At 44.9% G+C, this 25573-nt stretch overlaps 1 protein-coding gene across 2 annotated transcripts in view; it reads left to right on the plus strand.

Moving 5' to 3' along the window:
* Rarb (retinoic acid receptor beta) overlaps positions 1-25573 on the plus strand; it is a 331881-nt gene that overhangs the window by 233901 nt on the left and 72407 nt on the right. For both annotated transcript variants that reach the window (XM_036199705.1, XM_036199706.1), the window contains exon 3: positions 20781-20922. In XM_036199705.1, coding sequence (XP_036055598.1) covers positions 20781-20922 — 142 coding nt within the window. The remainder of the gene's footprint in view (positions 1-20780; positions 20923-25573) is intronic.

Below are 25573 nucleotides of genomic sequence, written 5' to 3' on the forward strand. Positions count from 1 at the left end.
TCCCTTTTCTGCATTTCAAATTAGATTATAGCCCTGAATGGTATTTAGTAATTTGGCCCTATTTAAATGTTTAACTCAAACCCAGGCATGTGTTTTATTTAACATGCTGGATTTTGTCCAAGCCCTTATATATACATGGCATTGAACTTTTCAAGGTATTGGATTTCATTGATTTTTTTTTTCAGGAGATTCACAGAATGATGGAGATGGTTTTGGTGGCCTTTAATTGTCACTTGCTTTAACAGAGCTGTGGGGTTCTGGGCCCCTCCACATGTCTTCCCTGGTACAAACATTTCATGTAGCTTCTACCCAGCAGTCTCTATTACATCTTATAAAGGAGTCTAGCTGAGCACTGAGCATGAACTGCCCAGGTCACAGGGGCCCTGCTCTGTTTTGACTCCTCCTCTGGGATGCTTTTAAATACCAGCCCCATGGGAGTGTCACAGACTGATCTGACTTCCTCCTGCATCTCCAGGTCCACAGGCATCAGTCACCAGAACCGGGTGACCAACCAGTTGAAAAGGAACTTGAGTGAGCCCCTAACAGACATGACCCACAAGTCACAAAACTTACCTACCTTTGCTTCTATACTTCCCAGCAGGCTCCATTTTCAAAATCAAGGCTGCTTGATTATTTTCTGCACAGACTGGCACACTGCAGAACTGTTTCCACCTTTTCTTCCTGGAGTTGAAGATCGGGGTCTGGGTATGGCAGTCTTACTTCCCCCACCAACGATGTCTGTCCTTTTCATTATGGGTTAGGAAAATTCCTGAGGTTTGAAATCAGGTTGGCCAAGTTCAAATTCTGGCCATCTCACTTCCTCCTTGGCCAAGTTCCCAAAACCCTTCATCTTTTGTAGAATGAGGTTAATAACATCTGAGCCTTGGGATTATTTTGAAAATCAATAATGTATACACAATGGGCGTTTTCAGTCATTAGAGTACCTTCCTGGTTCTTCCTGGGTATCAGTGTTGTTGACTCTGGTCCTCTTAGCAAAGCCTTGGCCACCCTCATCAGCTCAGCTGTGCTTGCAAGAATCCATCACCAAGGAGCCTGTGTATTCTGTTGACATTCCCTCAGAAAAGGAAGGACCCCCACCTGAGATTCTAGCCACTCCTTCCAGCCATTTATTGGCAATTGCACAGTAATAGCACAAAGCCAGGGCTGGGAGTAAGGCTTAGGGACTTGGTCTCTGGAAGCAATGGAATACATAGGCTGAGGGAAGGTAATTGAAAAGGGTTCCCTCTGTGAAGCTATGGGAAGCCATGATCCATGCTAAGTGAGGAGTTCCCAGTGCAGGCTGCTTTGAGTCACCCCAACTCCTGTCATGTGACCCCTCACCTATGCTCTGTAAAGTGAGCCCAGTAAGTTCATTGGTTCCCCAGGGTGAGCGCTGGCAGAATCACACTTTGGTTTGTCATTGAAACCCTATGAGGAAAGGGTAGATATTGACTGTTCATTCCCCACCCCTACCCCACCCCCACCCTGTACCCTAAGTGGGTGGGGGGGATTCTCACAGTAGCCTGGCAGTATTTTGACTTACCTGCAATAAGTTTGAGGTGGAGAGAAGTGCCCAAGCCAAGCAAACTTCCTGGTTTTCACTTCCTTTTCTCCCATGGATGGAATTCTCATCCTGTGACACAAGCCAGAGTGGGTACAAATGGCGTGGAAGGCTCTCCCTTACCTCTCCTCACATTCAGATGCATTAGCTCCTCAAAGTATGGCAGGATGCGTGGCGGTCCTGTTCGACAGTATTGAACGTAAGAGCCACAGCTGTTCCAATCCATGCACTTGACTTCAAAGTCAAGGCTGCTTGATTATTTTCTGCACAGACTGGTACATTGCAGAACTGTTTCCACCTTTTCTTCCTGGAGTTGAAGATGTGGCCATGTTGGTGGGAGGCTGAGATGCTGTGTGAGTTGTGCAAAGGTTGATTTGGTCCAGTGGTGCTTGGTAGGGAGGAGCAGAGCTTCAGCTGCCTTCTGAGTCATTCCTCACCTAGATGGCTTGTTAAATGATATATCGCATTTCAGAGCCAGAATCTGAGATCCAAGGCATCTGGAGATGTGTTTTTTCTGAGAAGTTCCCTGCGTGGTGAGGGGCTTCATCAGTTCTGGGCAGTATTTGTTCACTGCAGTACTAGAGATGGAACCCAGAGCCTTGAGCATGCTGGACAATTGCTCTGCTACTGCGCCACATCCACAGACTCAGGGACCACCACTAGAGAGCTGCCCCCTTATGGAGTGAGGGGCAGGTACTGACAGATTCTCTAGTTACTTGTAACTTTGCCAAGGTGCTGTCTAGTTCTCCAAACATTTCAATACCCCAAACACGGGGCTTATACAGTCAGCAGATGAGAAAATACTTTGAAAGAACATCAAGTCAATCTCTTTTGTTGTCAGAGTCTCCTACTTTTATGGGGTTGGCACTGGATTTGGAAGCTTGTCCAAAAGCTGGGTGCCCCAGCTCTGTGTGAGTACAAAGTTCAGTCTGTTTCTGCACTCAGCACTTTGCAGCCTCTGTGCAGATGTTGGGAAGGTGAGTGGACATGAGTCAAAGGACTCCATCTGGAACTTGTTTTCTGCAATCAAAAGCACCCCGAGAATCACTGGCAGGGCTGGAGGCAGCAGGACATTGCAGTGTAACTTGGCATGTCTTCTCTGTCGGTAACCTGGAAAGGGAATCCTGCAACACTGGTCTGAACAGGCCACTCCCTCTGTCAGGTCTAAGCAGCCTCGGGTGAGGGGCAGGTACTGTGTGTATGGAAGGTTCTAGAAACACAGCATTTTCTCCCTATCACAATATCTTCCAGACATTTCCTCTTCTCTGTACCTGACTCCAGCTTGCTTGCAGTCCTGGTCTTGCCTGGCCCTCATCCCATTTCATTTGCCCCTTTGCAGGTCCCTTTGCCTTGTAGACACTCCTGTCTGATGACTTTTAGTGCAGCTAGGAGGTGTTTTTGTTGTTTGTTTGTTTTTAAAAAAAAAACTTGTGTGCCGGTGTCTGTTTTAGGTTCTGCATCTGTATCAGCTCATTTAACCTCTGTAACTACAAAGAGAGAGAGAGAATAGTACTGATTTGATAACTATTTTAAATTTTATCTGAAAGTAAAATTTAAACAAGGTGTAGAGATTGTATGACTTGTCAGAGATGCTGCAACAACCTACAGAGGTAGGACTTGAACTCCAGCTGTCTAGACACAAGACCCAAGCCCACGGCCACTGTATGGTCTCCCCGGTGCGCTCTGCAAGCTTCCCCTTCCTTCCAGGAGCTGCAGGGACTTTAAGGTGGAGCACACAGCAGCTCACGGAGTCCTCTCCACATTTCTGCTTTCAGTGGCTGCTCATCAGATCTTCACATTGGCAAGCAGCTGGACAGAGGCTGAGACCCCACAGGACTTCCTTCACAAACAGCTCTGCAGCTTGCCTTGACTTGGCCTCTGACTCCTTTTGGTCATTAGAAGAACATCTTTTTCACAATACAGTTTGAGGAGCCGCTGTGTCAACACTCATTCTCAAGTTATTTTCTCATGAAGCTTTTCATGCTTATTTCTCAAGCAGGAACCTGCCTTTCACCTCAACAGCATAGCTCAGTTTGGACGCCATGTGTCACACTGCATAGCCACGTGTGATCAGTGACTCCTGTATTAGAAGGCAGATGAGCACTGGGAGATGTCCGGTGTGCATGAGGAAGCAAGGCATTTTCGGTTCAGTCTTGGGGATTTTTGTTTGTTATTGTTTTTCTTTTTGAGGAAAGGTCTTATTACACAGTCCAGGCTAGCCTAGAATCATGATCCTCCTGCTCTGGCCTGCAAAGTACAGGTGGATAGTTTTTTGTTTGTTTTTTAAGAAACTGTTTTTGGAGGGAAATTTGCTCAGTGGTGGAAAAACTAGGTGAGGGGTGTGTGTGTGTGTGTGTGTGTGTGTGTGTGTGTGTATGTGTGTGTGTGTGTATGTGTGTACCTGTGCATTTCTCATCCATTTATGCAGTTGGATTCCTTTTTATTTAAGAAGGAAGAAAATTGACACATACTTTCACCGAAGGCATCAGGGCATGGGAAGAACAGGCTTCTGGGAAAATCATGTGGGGATGGGCTGGCTTATTTTCCATTGAGTGACATCAGCCGATTGGCTCCTCCACCCCAATCCCTTCTCTGGAGCAGAAGAGTATCCTAGTTACGGTTACTGTTGTGATGAAACACCGTGACCTAAACAACCTGAGGGAGGAGAGGGATTTTCTGGCTTATATTTACAAACCATAGTCCATCACTGAAGAAGGTCAGGACAGGAACCTGGAGGCAGAGCTGATGCAGAGGCCATGGAGGGCTGCTGCTTGCTGGGGTGCACTTTATGGCTTGATCACCCTGCTTTCTTATCAAAACCACCAGCCCATGGATGGCACCACCCACAGTGGGCCGGCCGGTCCCCCATCAATCACTAATTAAGAAAATGCTCTATAGACTGGGCCATAGCTCCATCTTACAGATGCATTTTCTCAATTGAAGTTCCCTCTTCTCAGATGACTCTAGGCTGTGTCAAGTCGACATTAAAAACTAGCCAGCCCAAGTATGACACATCTTCTAATATTTCTTTTCATCTCTGTTGTATGACATTTTGGAGGAGACATGAGCAAATGTCTCCTCACTCCATGTAGGAAACTGATGACAGACCATATTAACAACACCACCAAACTCCAACCCGGTGAACCAGTTAGGTTGTTGGGGTTACTTCCACCAGCACAAATGGCTCAAAGGCAGCTAAGTCACTGGAAACCAACGTGGTGTGGGTGGCAGCTCACAAACCCTGGAGCCCTGGCACATGCCACATGACTTGAATGCATCCTAACAGGTCAGGGAGTCTCTTCCGGATAGCTTGGCTGGTCTCTGCCATCCTCAGCGCTCATATCACCTTAGGGAGGGACTTTGTGAATCAGCTCCAAGGGACTTGCTGAGAAGTTTCAGTTGTTTACTTCCTCAGTCTTAGCAAGCCTCCCTTCAGAACCTTCAGATGTCTCATCCTAGCAGAACGTGTTGTGTAAGGGTCGTGCTCACAAGAGGCCCCAAGGCAGTGCCACAGAGCTACAGGTTTAGAGAACATAAATCAGGCATTGACTTTCTAGACCTCTAGGTAGCAAGGTAAACAAGGACCCAAGACCTGGAGATAAGCAAAGCCAAGACTGGGAAGCAAACTCTGTCTTTGGAAGTGAGCAGTGCCCTCTCTCCCTCTCTGCATTAGTTAATGGTTAATCTAGAGACTGTGCCTCTCGCTGATAGAGCACAGTTTAAAATATTTTATCATTAATGTGACAGGGAGTTGGATAAAGAAAATGAAGCGTGATTATAAAATGCTAATTATCATTCTCAAGTGCATATTGGGCACTTGCGAATATTTGCGGCGTAATTTGCTTTATTTATTATTTCAGTTTGGTTATAAATGTTAATTCAATTGCAGATGGTATGTTGGCAATTTACAGAGCTATAAAATTATTTGGAAATCCTAATATTTTCTACCAAAATGTTCTGTTGGTGATGGATGAGCTAAATTAAAAAGCGCCTGCTCCTTAGAGTTAAATACATTAATTGGCAAGTAGGCTGTGGGGATTTGCAGAAGGAAGCTGGCTATGTTCATGCCTTCAGGAAAAGAGGATGAGGTCTCTAATTCAGAGTGGAAGTTTTGTGGATGAGAGGGGCAGGGGAGGACAAGGTCTCTTTCCCACCATAATAGCAATAGTGTGCCCAGGCTGAGGGTTTTCTTTACTCCTGATTGAGAGCCCTGAGGACATAAACCAGGGTCAGGTTTCCCTGTATCCCACCAAGAGACTCAGAGAGAAGGCTGATGATAGTGCATGTGCAGCCTGTGTGTCTGTGTGTAGATGTGCTCAGGGGGGGCAGGCCTTTTACCATCTCCATTGATGACGTAATGTACAGCTTTACACTAGGTTGTCAGATAAGCTGACACAGAATGGATTTACCTTCCACCACATCTCATACAGTCAAGAGATAAGATTACTTTTTTTTTTTAACATTTTAAATGCTTAAAAAATTATTAAGGTATATTATGCACGAAACAGTAATTTTCAATTCACACTTGAGTATAAACAAGGGTTTCCCAGGCTGGAGAGATGGCTTAGTGATTAAGAGTGAGTAATGTTGTTCTGGGCATGACAGTTTGCTGCCTAGCACCATGTCGGGCGGCTCACCTACAACTGTAGCTCTCAGGTATATGACGCTCTCTGGTCTCCATGGGTACTGACACACACATGACATAGACACACTACACACACACACACACAGAAACATACACACACACACACACACACACACACACACACACACACACACACACACACCACCTTTTAACAGGGGATTCCTGGCACCCAGGCATGCCTGTCCATCTGTATGTGCTGTATGTGGCTGCTCTCTCATCACAGTGGATATTTAAGAAGGAGGTTATAATTAAAAAGAAGAGCCTGGGGGCTGGAGAGATGGCTCAGAGGTTAAGAGCACCGACTGTTCTTCCAGAGGTCCTGAGTTCAATTCCCAGCAACCACATGGTGGCTTACAACCATCTGTAATGAGATCTGGCACCCTCTTCTGTATACATAATAGTAAATAAATAAATCTTTTTTAAAAAAAGAGTCTGAACAACCTGAATTAGACCCCCCATCATGGGGCAGTGAACAGAGACGGTGGCCGGGGTGGATTTTGTTTTTCACCTCAATTCTATCCTTTATGGGACTTAAGAATTTGGGGTCAGGAGTGTTTTCTAGCAAACTCCTTGTGTTTGAAAGCTGGGCAGATGGTAAATGTGAGCCCCAGATTCTTCCTTTTGTTTTGTTAATAACTGAGGGAGGTTATATGATATTACTAATGTAAAGAATTCTGTGCCCCCCACATTATATACACTCAAAACATCCTCTTTGCCCTCAAAGTAAAAATAAAAGTAAAACTTGTTTTCTTTTATTGTCAAATTAAAAGCATAAACTAACCCATGCCCTTGGAGTGTTCTGCTTGCATTCACAATTAGGAGTCCTGCATGTAACAGCCATGTCAGCAGCATGGTTACCTTGGGTAACTCATTTGGGGAAATGTCATTCCTTACTAAGAAATACTGTGCTTAATTAATTCTTGCTCCTAGGAGGTCAACCTGGGGCACTTGTTATGGCCTTAATTGGCAGCATAAATCCTGAGACCCAGGAGGAAAGCAGGGTGAGCAGTTAGCAGGCTCTGGCCTTTTGAGGAGCGTGCAGTGTGCTGGCCCATCACAGACAGTGACGGCTTCTGGTTTGATGGCTTTGGTATGGCCACACTGATGTTAGGATTAAAGGCCAATGTGCAAGGAGAAGAGACGCAGCAGCAGGTACTGGTGTTCTATGTTAAATAATGTGAGACAGCCTGCTACCTTCTGGCTGGGAAAAATGTGTTTCTGTGAACTCCAGGTCCTACATAGTAAATTATATTCATTATGTGACCCATCTGGAGTCCCTGCTGCTAGCCCCCAAAAAATCATCTTACAGATATTAACAAAAGGAAGCAAAATGTAATTTTTTTAATTGTAGACTTTTCACTTCCATTTAGTTTTTCCCTTTTATTGAGGAAAGCAGACTGGAAGGAAAGCAGAGCCTCCTCACTTGCACTTCCCCTTCAGGACCCAAGCAGAGAAACCCTGGCTGTGGCTCCTCACACATGTGTTGAGGAAATGAGAGGCTGTCCTGGGTGGAGGGCAATGGCTGGAGAGGTCATGAGCTCAGTCTGAAGCTCACACTAGCTGGGGAGGGGGCTTCAGAGGGGAGAGGATGCACTGGTTGGCCCTGGCTTTCTCTGAAGTGGGCTGCCACAAATCACATTTGACAGAGTGGAAATGAAACTCATAAATATCACATAAGATGTAGCTTATTTTTGTGTCCTCTTATCAATGTCGGTTGGCTGGGTTTTGACTCAATACAAAAAGTCTCCAGTATTTGGGACATTTGGTGCTCTCTGCAGGTTTTCAAGGCTTCTGGACAGCCCCACAGAATGTATAGAAATGAGGTTCCCATTCAGACAGAGATCTCAAACACTGGTGCTAGGAGATAGTTTGAGGGGTTCAGAATGGAATGGGGAGAGTAGCTGAGCATGTTGTACAGGGCTTTGATGGCAGAGAGTGATGTCGCCCACAGCTCTATGGAGCCCATTGAGGGCTTTCATTCCTCAGCTGCTGATCTGGGACAAACATTCTAGGTAATAAATGGCATGCAGACCAGGCACCATCCATACACGCCTGCCATTCATGATAGACTCACCTGTGCAAACGACTGAAGTTCTGAAGACTTACTTCAAGTTCAGTAACAGTGAAGTGCTTTGGGACCACCCACAGACATATCCAGGGCACTTGTGCCTCTCATAGAGACAGTCTTAGATGTTCACAGAGAAGGCTCTAGACTAAATCCTGAGTTTCCAGCTGTTGATCCTGTATTTTGTGATTAGCCCTATTCTATCAGGTTCCTGGTATAGATTACGAATTGTATTATGTGTTTATGTGTTATTTTATATGTGTATGTGTGTGTATGACTATATTATAAATGTGTACATGTGTGTATATGTATATATATTTGAATATATTTAACTGCTCTAAATGTTTTCTTTCCACTTGGTCAGCCATACCCACCGATGACTCATCCCTGATTATTGCTCTATAACACAACTGAGGTCTTTTTTGGCGGTGGGGAGCCTCTGGGTGAGGCCCTTCTCATTCACATACTGTGGCTTTTTGGTGCCTAGATATGATGGAAAGTATTATGTCATTCATTGCTCTAGCAGGGTCTGGAACTCATAGCACGTCTCCTGCCCCAGACTCCTGAGTTACAGATCACAGCTGGAAGCCATTGTACCGGGCTTGTGTCTCCTTTAAGGAGGCAGGCAACCCTGCTCTCACCCACCAAGATGCGGTGACAGGCACATGGCAAGCATAAATAGCAGCTCTGGGCTTCTTCCTAATGGGTGTTGGAGTTACTTCCCCTAAATGGCTTACCTCAGCTCTTCCTGCCTCGGCCTCCTCCATTTCTACTTTCCAGAAAACAAGATACCAACACAATTAAAAGTAAAAAGCCGTCTGCTCCCCTTGCTGGTTGTAAATGCATACAAAATACACATAGATACAATAGGTTGTAAATAATTTACGTCTACACTTTTTTTTAGTCTGTAAATGAGAACACCTAAGGTGGGGTGACCAGCAGGACACTCTTCCCTTCCCCCATTAAGATAACAAGATGGGCGGAGAGAACTCACATTGGGGTGTTTTGGAGCCCTGTGCAAATAAAAATTAAAAATTAAAGGAAATGCTTTGAGTAAGCAAGCTCATAAAAGCCATTTGGAAATTTAAAATTGCAAATTAGTTGAAGTCTCCTTCAGAGGGATTTCTGCATGTGGGTTCCTTTTTCATGGAAAGGTAGAAGCCTGCCTTTTGTGTGATCACCTGACACTGTCATGGGATCCGCGATGCTAGCTGGGTGTCCTGTTCAGTCCTCTTACTTGCCTTTGGAAGCCGTCTCTGGTCTTTACCACATTAGCCTCAGGGGATAATGAAAACAAACAGGAACTGGGGGTGAGATGCACAGGCTCCCAGTACAGACTAAGCAAAACAACTCAGAGTGCCTGCTTTCCTGCCTTGAGGAAGAGCTTATCCAGGCTGCAGGGATCCATCCAGCTGCAAAAACTCCCACTGGCAGCAGGAGAATTACCCCTTCCAAGTCTCTCAAGTCTGGAAACAGTGCTGCCTGGATAAGCTGTGTTCAGAGGCTGCTCAACCCTCTGCTGGTTCACGCAGTTCAATTATGATTTATGGAGCCTCGCTCATCTTTCTACACCTGCCTGTGAACATCTCCTAATTACTCATTGGAGAAAACTGGATAGAAATATCCCTGCTGAGAATGTGTGTTCCAAGGAAGAAGGCCAACCACATCCAAAGAAATGTTCTGTCTTATTTGATCTAAGGAAAATAATCTCCAAACTCCATGGTAGGCATATGATTCAGATGACCTATTGTGTTTGGACCCAGGGTTCAAAAGAAGCACACCCTTCCATGTTATCTCCTTTGCCCCTCTGGAGACCATCAGGATTGTGAAGATGGTTCCCTGGACCCATTATCTCTTAAAAGCAAAAGTAGGGTGAAACATCCAAAACTCCTGATGAGCCTGCCTACCCAGAAGCAGGTACACGGCATCTTTAGAGCAGCAGGCTTTAACACCAGGAACTGCCTCCCTTAATAAGCCTGTCCTGCCTGGACCACCCAAAGCTTTGTGCAGCCCGACTGTGGAGGAAGTGCAGTTATGATGCAGGAGGTGGATCAATGTGCAGCTTTTCACAGAAGATAGATTGTTCCTTCTGTCTAAAGGCAGCGATTTTTGAAAATGAAGCTGAGAGTTTAAAAATAAGGACTCTGTCAGGAAAAATAAAATAGCTCCCCCTACATCCATTAGGTGGCCTTTAATTGCAAGCTGGAGAGTGGCCTGACTCACTGGCAGGTGCCTCTTTCATGACCAGGGCTGTTTTGCCCCGGCCTCTGCTGTGGTGAGAGGCAACTACTCTGTATCAGCAAGCATTGGATAGAATGGGAAGCAGAGAAGCACACTTAAGAATTAATGCTGTGTATTCTGCTAAATTTTCTCTTGCTAGAGCAGGACCCATGAATGCAAAATTGAGGGTCCTGGAAACAGCAAGAGCTCCAAGAGTGCACTTTGCTGTTGCAGGTGCCCAGGTGGAGACGCTAACGTGCTAATTGCAGGCAAGTTCATGGTGTTTAAAAGAACCTTACCTTTGCATTGGGGACCTATTTGATCTCAAATCTTGGCTGCGTGCTGACATAATGTAGCTGCTTTAATGTTAAAGATGAAGAAAGGGGAGCCTGTGGGTGGAATTCCAGCCCATCTCTTTGCTAATTTGATGAGAGAGAGAGGGAGTTGGAATAAATCACTAAATTAGCATTTCTGACTGAATTTATGATATTGTAGCTTTGCTGCTGAAAATATCACTTCCTTTTCCTTTCCCTTATACTAAGAATGTTCTGGGGAAGTGGGAGAGGGGACCAGTTGAGAACAAGGTATAATGAATGACATTTCTACATGAAGCTGCCATAATGAGACTCGGATTTCTGTGCTAACCTAAAAAAATTAATTTAAAAACATGGAAGAAGAAAAGAATTTTGGTGGCTGTTCACTCATTGGGTTCATGTTCTATGTCGGTCTCACCATTACTATGCTAGTGTTAGAGATGCTGCCTGCAAAGGGAACTGTCTTGGGGAAAGTTAGACACAAGGCAGTGTTCTGTTGAGAATGTTCCCATAGTCTGAGTCGATGGCTGGGAGCAAGATCATGGTTTCCCGGGTCTGCCCCTCCTCTCTGGCGCATGAGCATGGGTGATGAACAGAGCGAGGAGAAGAAGGACTTTGCACTGTAGAGTTTCACAGATCACAAAGATGAAGTGTACAGAGAATTCCCTGGGTGTGCCCGGCCTACACAAGTGTCATTGACAGGGCTGGCAATGCTGCACCCTCTCACTGTGTTTGGGACTATGACGTGGGATGATGCCTTTTTATGTCAGACTTGCATGACACTTGGCGTCAACATGGCTTTTCCATTCAAGGGTAGATTCCATTTTGGAAGCTGGGTCTCAGGCAGTATTTTCTAAGTAAATGTGGTGCAATTCTGTTCCACCATAGAGTGGACTTTGCTGGTGGCAGGCAGAGGAATCTCTCCCTGTTTTTTTCTAACTCCTGAGCTTTAGAAGACATACATGTCAATGCCTAAGTTGCCTCTCTTTTCTGGTCCTCATGTGCATCAGACTTCTTCCGTTTTCACTTCAGCTTTAGGATGGAATTGTGTATAAAGCCAGGGAGAAAAATTACACCAGGAAGACTCCAGACTGGCCTTGAACATCCAATCCACCTGAGAGAGGAGGGGGAAAGCCCATCAAATTGTGGCTAGTCATTTTTTTCTCTACTAATTTATGTCTTTAATGTCCTAAAACATTGTAAGTCCATCATAATTATTGGTGTCTGTGAAAGGGCTTTGAACTATGTGCTGTGTGGGGTTGCCATGGCAATGTTCAGTGTCATCCACAGTGTTATGATAGAGCTGAACCCTGCCTGTGTTGATGGTGAGCACTACATACCAGACTTAGTGATTTTAAAACGCATGCTCTTTGCAAAGAGTTTCAGAGTGTATTAGAGTGCATTTGGACTCCTGTTCCTTCCACTAACATTCTTGCCCCTCCTTCACAGTCCAGACTGGAATCTTTAGTTTAGGTGCAGATGAGCTTTATGATGGATGCTGGGGGTAGGCACTCATTCCTGGGGGAGGAGTAGGGGAAGGCACTCGCTCCTGGTTTTAGCTAAGGAGCTGTACTTTTTTTTTTTTTTCAGTAAAGAAACTGAGAATTTAAATGTTTCCAATTCATTGGCTTCTTGCCCTGCTCTTTTTAATGTAACCCTGATAATAAATTGGTAACTATGGGATACACTGTGGAAGAGCACTAGAGAACTGACCTGCGTGATCTAGAAAACAGATGTCTTTGGTTGGTTAAAAGTAAATTCTCAAGTCCATAATTTAAGAGTGCTCTGTGAACCCAGTGAATTCTTTCATTTCAGAAGGTGTTTTTCCCTCTGCTTTAGATTATCTTCATCTTCAAACTCTCAAGAAGCAATGACTGTCTTCTCAGGTGTCATCTTTAGAACATGTACCCTGTTGCCCTAGAGTTCTTGGGATAGTCCATTTGCTGCCCTATCCTGTGTCCTTGACTTTCTTTTGACATTGTTCTGAGTTTGGGTGGCTCCCAAACATAGTCAGGGACATCCAGAGGTCACCAGTAAGCTTCTGAGCCCTCCAGGAGTTTTCTCTCATTACCCTAGTCTTGGGAAGAAAATTTTATGCAACTATGGAAAAGTTTAGTGTGGCTGCTCCTCCCCATGCCTTGACATCCCAGAGTCCCCGAGGCAGGAAATAAAGCCCATAGCAAACCTTTATCAAAGAACCTCTGCAAGCATGGCTCTCTGGCTCTTGCTGAGGTAGTGGAATTTCTCAGAGGTATCTCAAGGGAATCCAGGGGAGTCAGTGTGACTGTGGAGACTACTTAATTCTGTCTGATCCATAGTCCTTTAACTACCAGAAGGTCAAGCAGAGGAGACCATGAGCACAGGAGAGAGAAAGCCCAGAACATCCTGGAAAAGCTTGTCTCTCTGAAGACATTCTGTAGCATGAGCCTGTGCAAACCCTGTGAGACTGCATGTTCACAACTAACCCCACCTTTAAAAAATGGCCATTTTAATTAGCAGACTGAGCCTTTGGGCTAGTCATAAACTTAGAGGATTGCCACCTGTCCACTAGAACAGGATCATGATAATTAAACTTTCATGAGGCTTCATCATCTATAACCATTATTTTACCTAATGTCATACTTTGGGGGAAATGCATTTTTTGTTAAAATTTATCAAATTTAAAATATTTGATCCAATTGGGGCATCTCTCTTGACCATAGGGTTTTTAAATTTTTATTAGTTACCCAGCAGCCTTTCTTCACTGGATCCTGTTGCTCCATAGTAAATTTCATGGTGAGCCTAGGCATTTGCTCTGTGCCCTTCTTGGGATGCTCAGACTCTGAAGTGTTCAGGCTCTTGGCCAAGAGCAGAGGCCACCCCCTCACAGCCAGTCACAGGGAGTTTTAATTCACTGGGGGTTAAAGGAACTGAGAGTAATGGCTCCTGGGCCTAGGGGAAGTTGGATCTCTCAGGGGCCCTCACCTGACGGGGTCCAGGAAAAGGCTGAAATCTGGTCTTCCAGAAATATTAGTCAACATATAGAAATAGTGCTCTGCCTGAGTTGGCCAGCGCAGCCTCCCTTAAAACGCCTGCTTCGGATGCCTCTCAAAGTCCAGTTTTTCTCTGTGTTAAGTGTGCCATAGCTAAAGAGTACTGGAAGGGGACAAGTAGAGCTGACACACTCAGTTGTTGGTGAGCATGTGTGAGCCATCACCCTGGTGGTGTCCCAGCTGCACTTCTAGAAAGCATATCTGCTGTCCACAGAGCCCTTCCCCTCACCTTATATTGCTGTTCTTTCATGTATACTAAATTCCCAGCCTGGGACCAAGTCCTAGTAGGGAGTTAATTGCTTATTTAAAAACAAACAAGCAAGCAAACATGCCCCTCCCTCTGGGACAACTGGACTTCCTTCTGTGGAACAGGGATCAGATTTTGTATTGTTCTGTCTTGTGACCACAGGCAGTCCCAACACTGGCTGGCTGGCTTGGAGTCTTCTTGGCCTTAGGTCTGTGCCCACCTCCTCAGAAGGAAACTCACGTTTTCCACTCTCTCCCTCCTCCTCCTCCTCCTCCTCACCTGTTGTCTTTTCAGCTGGGTGGACAGGTCTTCCATTGTCTGTCTGCCTCACACTTGCTATTAATAACTTCTCTGATGCTGTTGTGAGTGAGCGTCTACCCCCCTGAGCATCTTTTCTGTTTGTTTAAGGCAACATGTTTCCTGGTCTTGAAACCTTGCTTCCCAGGGTGGCCAGGGGATTATTCCACAGTCCCCTCCTGCTGGCAGCAGGGCTGGGACTAGGAACCATTGCCTACAGCCTGTGACCTGGGCTGTCATCCAACTACTCTTGGATTAAGAAGAACTTGGAATCTTTTCCTTTTAATGATGGAACAAAACATATAAGTTTCCTGGCTCTTCCCTTTTCCTATGGACTTCACATGGTATAGAAATTAATTGGGCCACAGCTCAGCTCACACATACAGGATTGTTCTACTTCATTTTCTGTCGCTGTAGTAAAATGTCAGGACAAAAAGGAACTTAGGGGATAAAGGTTTATTTCAGCTGACAGTTTCAAGTTACAGTTCATCATTTCAGGAAAGTCAAGACAGCAGGAACATAAAACAGCCCATAGTCAAGAATGGAGAAATGACTACATGTATGTTTAGTGCTTAGCACATTCTGTATGCCTAGGTCAGGAACCCTTGGCTAGGGAATGGTATTACCCACAATGGCCTGAGTCTTTCCACATCTGTTAACAATCAAGACAACCCCCTACAGACATGCCTGGTCTAGACAACCCCTCACTGAGACCTGTTCCCAGAAGATTGTAGAGTGGATCAAGTTAACAATTAAAACTAACCACCACAGTGTCCCACACTGCTGTGTGTGTGACATTCTCCTGACCCAGTACATTTTGTGACTGAAAAACGATGCCAATCTGCCTTTCTGAAAAATAAAGGTTTTTCTTGGTGCCTATTCTTAAAGCATTATAATATATACTGCCTGGCTTATCAGCTGTAGAGCTACACACAGCTCACTCTCATAATGGCACAGTGTGACTCCTCACAAGCAATTATGTGTGATGATTAAACTCAAGCCAGTGATGGCACCACTACCTGGGAATAAGGATTTCCTGGCTGTGGTCCTGCCCAGCAAAGGCCAGCTAAGGTATTACACATGTGTATTGGTGTCCAGAGCCCAACAGCTACTTAATAAAATTTTTAAAAAGTAACTTCGTGGTGACATCAACAACTCCCGACTGCCTCAGCACTTTTAGCCAGCCATAATTCTGACCCTGGCCTCTGTGCATAGAAGAGTACCGTGTCTCCTTAGCCCCTGATTGGCATTCCCTGAAAACCTGATCAAATCCAAACACCCACCCCTTTCCTGTTGTCTCTTGTGTACTACCCCATTTACACTGTGCCCCCACCCCGTGCCTGCTAACCCATAGTCCTCTGGGAAAACACCTGCTATTCACAACCTATGCCTTCTCTAGAGCAGAGATCCCATGGTGAATCCCTTCCAATTCATCTGAATTCCCATGGTTTTCATTTACTCAGTCAGAATTTTATGACCTACCATGTGCTAAATTCCATGCCAATCTTTCTCATGACCTGCTTCCCCTAAAGTTCTTACCTCACTGCTTCTCAGTCTTTTAGCTGAGGTGAAGTGTAATGGTGTTACCATGCTGCTCTGTAGCATCTTTGACAGAGCTCACATAATTTCTTATAGATTTTGTTAGTTCTTTTATCTGTTGCTATGACAAAGTACCCAGAGAACAAGGAAGAAGGGTTTGTTATGGCTTATAGCTCAGAAACTCTAGTCCACCGTGATGGGGTAGCCATAGCTACAGGCAAGGCAGTCATGGCAGCAGAAGCTGGATGCTGGTATCACTGCATCTATGCTCAAAAGGCATCCAAAGACAAGCAAGTGGGGCAAGGCTGTAAAACCCCAAAGCCTGCCCCATTGGCACACTCCTTCCACCAAGGTTCCACTCACTAAGGGTTCCAGAGCCTTTCCAAACAGCACCACCACTAGATGGGGACCAAATGTTCAAATACACAAATCCATAGGGAACATTTTATATTCACCCCACAACACAGGCTGAGAAAGCATTGCCGTGCACACCAGCTGATTGACATGAAGTTACTGAATCAGCAAGTGGATGAATGAACCATGAAAGCTCGTACCACTCTGAGGACCTCACCTGTAAGAATGCCGAGATTGGCAGCACTGTTCTTTCCAATTAGAGAATCCTTATTCTAATTACAGTGTGTGTGTGTGTGTGTGTGTGTGTGTGTGTGTGTGTGTACTCTCCCATAAGGAAGCGGGGTTTTCTAATAACAAGAATGATCACCCACCGAGCTCTTGTTATACAGGAGAGGTACTGTGGTTGATACTTACAATATTCATCCATGTGTGTAGGATCTTCCTCAATCTTATTTGCAGATGAGGCCTTAGCCAGTTTAAACTTAACTGAGGCTTTAGCACAAGGTCACAGAGGTAGTTAAGTGATAGTCAGAATCTGTATCCATACACACTGATCTAAAGCCTAGTTCACAATTGTGGACTAGTGTCTAAATCTTAAAACATCAGCCTCTGTGGGAGATAGTGAGCCCTGTTACACATGACTGCCTCTGAAAGCTGGGGAAAAGTGAAGCCCATGAATGGGGGCTCCAGAGCCGTGATTTGGAAATGTTAGAGGTGGTGGTCCAACCTCACAAGACAGAGTGTGAGGGACAGGGTGGGACTTACTTCGGTGTACTTAAAGAATGAGCAAGCTTGAGCTTGTCAGTCGGTTCAGGGAATCTGGAATTTTAGGAATGTGGGTGTAGGAGGATTTTTGAGTGTCTTTTGTTTTAAAGTAGTTTCTGCACTGCAGATAACAGAAGTGAGTCAGAGTGATGGTCTTTCCTAGCCATCGGGTAAGATAGAAATAGTCTGAGCAGGTTTTGAGCACTCTCCAGTGTGGTTAATAAATGGCACTGGGATCCTTGGTGTCCTTTAATTTTCCAGCTAGCATAGAAAACTACCACTCTTGGTCATTTAGGTGGAAGCTGTCCCTTTCCCTAGTCTTCTGACACTTGTCACTTGACGCCGGTCCTCTTCCTCGGCCACCTCTGGTCTTCACTCTGGTATACTGATGCATTTGTAATCCAGGATGAGGCAGCTGGAGAAGATCATCAGTACATCCTCCAGTCCCTGACTGAAGAGCCAAGAGCCCGGCTGCACAAGGCTGTGACCTGCTTAGGTCACTGAGACCAGCCCCCACACTTATTTACCCCAGGAACTCTTGAGGATTGAAGAATAAGAGACTCGGAAATAGAAAGGAAGAGAAACAGAAAAAACACAGGATAGACTCGGGTGGGCCTGGATCCTTATCCACCGGCCCAGAGCTTTATTCCAAAGGTCTATTTATAACAATGCCAAGGGGTGGAGCAAAAGACCTCCCCCTTGCTAGTTAGAGTCACCTGGTACCCAGGCCCATGATCCGGTCAACCTCTTACGTGGTTCTGCTGGGGACAGCCTCTAGACAGCTACTAGGAAACCTAGTGGGCTCCAACAGGGCACTCTCTCTACTGTGTCTAACCTCCACATTCTTGCTCCAGCTATAACCAGGTCCTTCATCTTCTCATACTCTGCCTTTGGCCTTTTCTCTATAGGTATCTACCATTTACTTGCTTCAAGAACTGTTATATGTGGACTTCTAAAGCCCATATTTTTAAGTCCAACATCAATCATATGAGGCTTTTATTTTGAGTTGGACATATATGTGGCTTTAAATCACATTGAAAAACATAAGAAACATGTGCTCCCTCAGAATTCCTAAAAAAAAAAAAACAAAAAACAAACAAACAAACAACAAAAAAAACTTCAGCAAATGCTGAGCTGCCCCTGATACTCACTCAGATCCCATCTCATCAAGGAATGGGTGACCCAGGGCTCCGTACTTTCTGTAGACTTACGATCCATGGGGAATGAGATTCCATCGGAATTTTGGCTCACTGGGTCTTCTATATTTATGGTGCTGGCTTCGCAAGCAAGCCGGAGATAAAACAAGGCCATCTGTAATGATGTCAAAGTAAGTAGGAAGTCAACCTATATAATAGCATTAAAACATCAGTGGCCTGGCTCTGTCTACCTCCTCATCCACTGTTCCTGGAAGCTGGGTCTCTAGCAGGGGTGACGTTTATGCCACAATTGAGGGTGGCGGTGAGGGAAGACAAAGATGCGGGTGACACAAAATTCCATGAGAATCACAGACAGTCCTTGTTTACCCAACACACAGATCGAAATACCTCCCAGCATGTGTCATAGTCAGCAAGGGGTCTGCCATGCTGGGGATGATTTCCTGAAACTGAGACCTGCTGACACTCAGCCAAGCCTGATCTGGAAAACCAAGAAGTCCTATTTAGTTTCTGTCACTGTTTTTCAGCCACACTGATGGGTAATTAGTGACATATAAAGTTCTGTTGTTCTCTCTCATTTTCCTTGAATATCCCAGTGTTGGTTTCCTGTGTTCCACAATCACGACAACGTTGCTGAACTGAACATTGAGTTTTAAATAAATGGAAAGGGCACCTGTATCTCCCTGCCCCTTCGTTCCTCTCACACACAAAGACCATCTCCTTCCATCACATTCTTCCTGGCCACTGAGCAATGGAAGTGTTTGTTTGTTTGTTTTTGTGTTGGGTTGATACCTCTGGGAATCAATGGTGCCTTGCAGTGTCCTGAGAAAGGTGCTCTGACTCAGGTGCACACACTTCTCCGGTTCCAGGACCTGTTGCTTTAGATTCAGAGCATTCTTGTAGCACCAGAGGGAGAAAAAATAAACCATGTTTCCTTGGAAAATGTATGTGTCTGAGCTACTGACAACATGACAATCTTAAACCAAATTTCCAGGCCTTTACAGTTAAACTATGCCAGTAACAATATGTTTATTTAGACTCTAGAATCCAAGGGCACACGTGTGAAAATCCTAAACAAAGTGCACTCCATGAGTGTGCTTGGTTCATGGATTGAGCACTGGAGGTTGTCAGTCGGCCTCACACTGTGGTAATCGACTGCAGGCAAGGTTGTGCTCACACGAGGAGACTTGCGCTCTGCTCAACATATTTCCTACATTCAGGAGAATGGTTGTGGAGCGACCGTAAACCCCACAGCAACTGGTAGGGTAGAGCACCACACTTTTAATACACAGAGCAGCAGTGCCCTGTCAGGCAATTAGAAGAGAGAGCAAGGATGGCAGCTAAGCATTTATCACCTGCTACTTCCTCCTGTTGATTGGAACAAGCAACACTCCATCAACCATGTCTGCAGAGCTGTCTGGTAGTGACTGGGGTGGGGAGGCAAAGAAGACATGAGGCCCCTGCTTCTGAGCCTAAAGCCTACTTCACTTCATGAGGGTTTTGTACAATTCAGGATATACTGATGCTTTTATCAAAGTATTCTCCGGAAGTTAAAAAACAAGGATAAATCACTCAGCAAATACATATAAATAAAATTGAACACAAATGTTATTAAATCTATTAATGAGAAGAGTAGATGGCAAGGCAGGCTGGAAGATGACCCAAGGGGAATGTAGACAGGTGCTGGGTAAGTACGTAGATAGGTAGATGACAAATGGAGACAGACACATAGACATTCATGATGAAAACAAAAAAGAAATGATTTCCAAATTAGATGCAGAGTTCATTGATGTCCCCCACAAGGCAATAAAATAGTATCCCTAAGGATTATTTTTCCTTGGGCAGAAATTCTCTGTGCTTCAACCAGACTTTTAAAAGATTTTACCAGCTTTCTACAACCTCTCTAGAGGAAAGGGTGTCTGCTGTGCTGGACAGGACCATTCTGGTGTGACATCAACTAGCAGAGACCCATTTTGCTAGCTTGTTTTCACTTTGGGATATTAAACGCTCACTTTGTAGATTAAGCCATTACCTCAATGGTTGTGATATGGAGCTAAGTGCAAAAACGATCCTGTAGAGGACTTCAGAAGTTCCCAACTCTTTCATGCTGTGGACAATGTGTTTGGCAAATGTTATGCCTTGTGAGCCGGCTTCCTTAGTGGTGGGTTCCCTTGAAGCTGTTCTGGCCTGCCAAAGAGCCAAGTAACCAAATCTTTGTGGGTTCTAGCTCTGTCTGATGTTTTCCTAGCAAATCAGCTTGGTATACGTTTTTAGTAAGACACTACCAGTCATCACTAGATTTGACTAAAAGGGTCTTTGGTGCTTACCAAAGAAAGAGGCAAGAAGGTGTCAGAGTCCGTTTGGAACTACAGGCAGTTGTGAGTTGCTACATGTGAGTGCTGGACACAGAACCTCTGTCCCCCATAAAAGCAAAAATGCTCTTAGCCGCTGAGCCATTTCTCTAGACCTGGGGTTTGGGGTTTTGCAGCGGTCCCTTTATCAGTAGACAGAGCCCAAGATGCACCCCGAGGTGAGTTTTGGTCTCTCATGAAGTTAGCTGTTTATCTGCTCATCTTCTTGCTTGCAGGGCTTTTTCCGCCGAAGTATTCAGAAGAACATGATCTACACTTGCCACCGAGATAAGAACTGTGTTATTAACAAAGTCACCAGGAATCGATGTCAGTACTGCCGTCTGCAGAAGTGCTTTGAAGTGGGAATGTCCAAAGAGTGTAAGTGGAATCTCAAACATGAGCTTTTCCCCCTCTGTTTACCTTATCTATAATATGTTTGCTCAGTTTCTAAGATCAAATTGTGAAGAATGTTAACATGTGACTTTCAGATGTGGTACTAAAGGCATGCTGCCCTGGACAGGTATAAACAGAGATGACAAGAAAATAAGATAACCATGAAGATTTCCTGATCAAGCTTGAATGATAGTTGGTGAAAACCAGGTCATAGGTATTGTGGCCACAGATTCCAGATGCGTTCCTGACCCGGTAGGGCTCCAGAGTAGACAGTCAGAGCAGCCATGCACCCCCTCTATACCCCAGTCCTGACAGTGGGAATAACGGCCTTTGTAGCATGGGGATGCATGAGATGGAAAGTCAGAATACTCATGCAAAGATGGATTGCCTCTTTGTAGATGGTATATATTTGTTTTATGAGGAGCAATTTGGACACTGGGGACACTGACAATTTTTCTCAAGTTGGATTAGTTTTTCTATTGTAAGCAAAAATAACAAAAATATTTAAATAAACTAAAAATAGCTTATTGGCCATAAACATCTGATAATATGGAGTTGATTGTCTATGCATTAATGTAAACAAATGTCATAGATACAGATTTTGTTCATTTATATTTTCTCCTTGATGCTTTTACACAGAAAGGAATGTGATGGTGTGCACCTCAGCCAGCAGGCCTAAAACAGCATAAGGATGTGTCTCAGGCGAATGGATTGGGTAGCAGGCAGAAAAAACCATAGGGATGAGTCACTAGGAAAGGTGCTAGGAGATGCTTTTGTCCTCCAAGAGCGTGGGACAAGAAGCCAAGAATCCTAACCAGTCCATGCTTTTACTGTGCATCAGAGAGCTGTGCTGTGAACCAAAGACTTTTGTTGGAGATTAGATCCGGGAAATCTAGCCCTACGGAGAATCCTGGGCTAAAGCAGGAGAGCCCAGTGGCTAATAGCAAGTGTGCCTGGCTTCTTCTGCTACCAATGCCAGGAACTGTAATAGCTTCTTCTCAGGAGTCACAGGCATCCTTCTTAACACTGCTCCTGTACCTTCCCCTTTGCTCTCTGCTTGGTTTCTGCTCTTCGGGACTGGGATTAACACAGTTAATCTTATGCCAGTCCTAGTTCTCAGTTCACTGCATGTACCTAGGCCAGTCTTAAGACACAATTCAAAACTCATTCTTAGAACAGACAGATGTGCTGTTCTTCCCGATGCCTGTGAAGAAGAAAGCATGTGAGCACAGGAAGTTATCTGCAGGACAGAGTGGGCCTTCTAATGGAAGCAGGTGACAGAGAGCATGCACTGTAGTGCCAGCCAACCCTGTGACGTCTGTCTCCACGTGATTTCATTATATTTACCATTATGGCCGTTGGAGCTGATGGCCTGTCCCCAGGAACAAGCATGAGCTAGGCACCCAGTGCGAAAAGGGCTGTGTGCACACCACTCCCTCTGGGCAGCTCTGTCTGCAGAGAACAGTTCACATGGCCACTCATTTTCCAGCTACTTGATCTATCCAAACTCCTGAGCAAGTGAGTTACTAGAGAGCAAGAAATGTGGAGATGTGACGTTGATGTGCAATTATCTTAGGACTGACCTTTCACCCCTGCTGGGAAAAGCCTGCTGACCAGAATGGCCATGTTATTTACATAAGTGATACCAGGAGGGTCACCTGATGTTCTGTTTCGTGGGTGGACACCCATGCCGTGTTATTTACCTGGGTGACATTTGGCAGGTCACCTGATGACTCAGTTTTGGTCTTGTCGCCATGGAGGTCACATGCATTTGTGTGGGAGGATGTCAACTCAAGCTAAGATTATAAATGAATAAACCAGAGGTGAACTTGGGGGAAATCAGTAGTTTCGCATTTATTTTATGTGGGCTGAAGACCCGTTTCCTGCTTGTGTTACTTAAAACCCATATCCGGCTTCCTTGTCAAAACTGGCAGCTTAGTTGGCAATTAAAAAAAATAATAATGTTTACACCCACAGGAAAACCCAGCTTCAACTCTCAAGGAACTTATCACCTTAATTAGATTTAAAAATATAGAAATGGGAAGAAAATGGGATCATTATGTCCAACTGCTCAAAAATAAATATGTTTTTCTTAGAAGGAAATTGGAGAGGAAATAAGTACTTGGGATACAGAAATTGAGAGTCTAATGGAATATTTTTAAAGCTGAAACAGAAGAAAGCAGACAAGTATGAGAATTGTAATCAATTATCCCACCCCATACATAATGAAGAAGAGGCCAGGGGTAATAGAAGCTTCTGGAATGTTAGAACTGAAAAGGGATCTTGGGGATTGGTTTCACTTGCTTGACACCTAAGCGCACCAACACACAGAAGGACCAGCAGGTCACCCCAGCAATCCCTTCCTGTAGAAGGAGAAGCAAGTCTCCAGTTCAAGCCTGCCTCTTTTCCTCACCCCATTTCTTGGCAACTTTAATACTCCTGTTCAATTCTAGACATGGAGCTTGTGGATTTGTGAGAGTTACTCAGCAAGATGCTGCCCAGGGGAAGTGCTTGAGATATGGCCAGTGTCCTCCAAGAGTGTGGAGCAAAAAGCCAGGCCCCTCATCCATAACCCTGTTGTGGGTTGCAAGAGGTCTTGGATCTGGTATACAGAAAACAGAGCCTGGGAGAAGCCTAAGCCTGATGTCACTTGAAGGAAAGCGACAGAGTAGCTAAGCTGAAAATCAGAGCATATCGCTGCACGTCCACATGAGCCCCGGGCTCGGGGGCTTGTACTCCTTTGTCTCCATCCCATGGCCAAGTACTGCTGTCACCTTCCTGCTTGGGAAGCTCTTCCTTGTGACTGACAAAGATGGTCACCAGCAGCTCCAGGCTTGCCTTCCTGGAGGAGGGAAGGGAGAAGGAGGGAGTAGTGTCAGTGAGGGAGGGAGGAACACAGACAGACAGAGAGACAGACCTGAATCATGATCATGCCACCACAGTCTAGGCTGGTCCTGTTGGTCTGACTGAGTCAGACCCCTTTATGAACACATGGCTGTCCGTTGTCACTGGTATATGTCCTATGCCAGCCCCTCAAGCCCAGGACTGAGGTTTACTCTACCCAAATAAGTGGGCCAAAATCATGAAGAAACTATCCCTTAGCATGTAATAAAAAATAGGAGTGAGTAGTAGCTCAGTGGAAAAGCCCTTGTCTAGTATGCCCGCGACACTGGATTCATCCCCAGAACTGACATGACATCATGTCTCCTATAGACATCAAATTCCATAGTGCTGATCTCAGACCATCCTTCATTTCTTCATTCTGATTTTCTTTCTTAATTCCTTTTCTTCCTTTCTTTCCTTTTGTTTTTTGAGACTGGGTCTCATGTAGCCCATATCTGCTTTGAACTCACTATATAGCTAAGACCTTCCTTCCTCTGTCTATCTTCAGTGCTAACATGTCACCATGTTAGCATGCCTGCTCTTCTTCATTCTTTATGTTTGATGGGGATCAAAGAAATCTAAGAACCATGTTACAGTAGTGGCTAACTCACAGGGTATTTTCTATATCCAGATATTACATTAACTGCTTTTTATTTCCCAGCATAAATTAGTTATGAAAAATGATTAACTTCATAATAACATTTTTTTCTGAATATGTCATATACTTTGCTTATCTTCACACACAGACACACACACACACACACACGCACACACACACACACGCACACGCACGCACACATGCACGCACGCTGCATTCTCTTGTTCCTAGTCTCCCGCCTACTGTTCACTTCATCATCCTATGTAGTCTCCTTTGGGCAGGAGAGATGGCTCAGTGGTTGAGAGTAAGAGACCTGTTCTTCCAAGTTCAGTTCCCAGCACCTATATCAGGGTGGCTCACAAATACTTAGAACTCTAGCTGCAGATGTTCCAGTGCCTTATTCTGGCCCACTTAGGCACCTGTACTCATGAGGGCAAACCTACTTTCAGATATACACAGATACATATAATTTTAAAAGTAAAAGATAAATTTTAAGTAGCCTCCATTTTACTTTTATGAGAGGGGGGGCATGTGAAACATGTAGTTGTGGTTGTTTTCTGAGTCTGGCTAATTCTGACTAACGTGATGATGTCAAGGCCGCTGTGTATTTCGGCTACTGAGAATCATTCTTCCTATACCACTGGCCCTCACCACAGCCCTAGGAGACACACTACTTAGAACTCTTGCCTTCTTTTATTCTTTATGGCAACTGAGACTCAGAGGTAATTGTTGTGCTCAGGGTAACACAATTGACGAGCAATAGTGCTGGGATTTACATTTTATTTCTCTATTTATCTGTGCGTGTGTGTGTGTGTGTGTGTGTGTGTGTGTGTGTGTGTGTGCATGTACATGCATATGCTTACACACGCACATCCATGTACACGGGATCATGGCTCATGAGTGGAGGCCAGAGGACAGTTCGTCGGAGTCAAGTCTCTCCTTTGCCATGTAGGTACCAGAGATCAAACACAAGTTATCAGGCTCAGCAGCCAGCACCTTTACCCCTGAGCCCTCTTGCTGGCCATAGTAGAAGTAGTTTGATTATAAAGTCTGTATTCAAACTGAAATATATACTGCATGCCATAAAAAGCAGCTTTTAAAACTCTGAATTCCTTTTTCTGCCCTGTTTTATTGCCAGCGGTTAATAAAACAATC

Source organism: Onychomys torridus, chromosome 9, assembly GCF_903995425.1.
Source record: "Onychomys torridus chromosome 9, mOncTor1.1, whole genome shotgun sequence".
Taxonomy (NCBI): domain Eukaryota; kingdom Metazoa; phylum Chordata; class Mammalia; order Rodentia; family Cricetidae; genus Onychomys; species Onychomys torridus.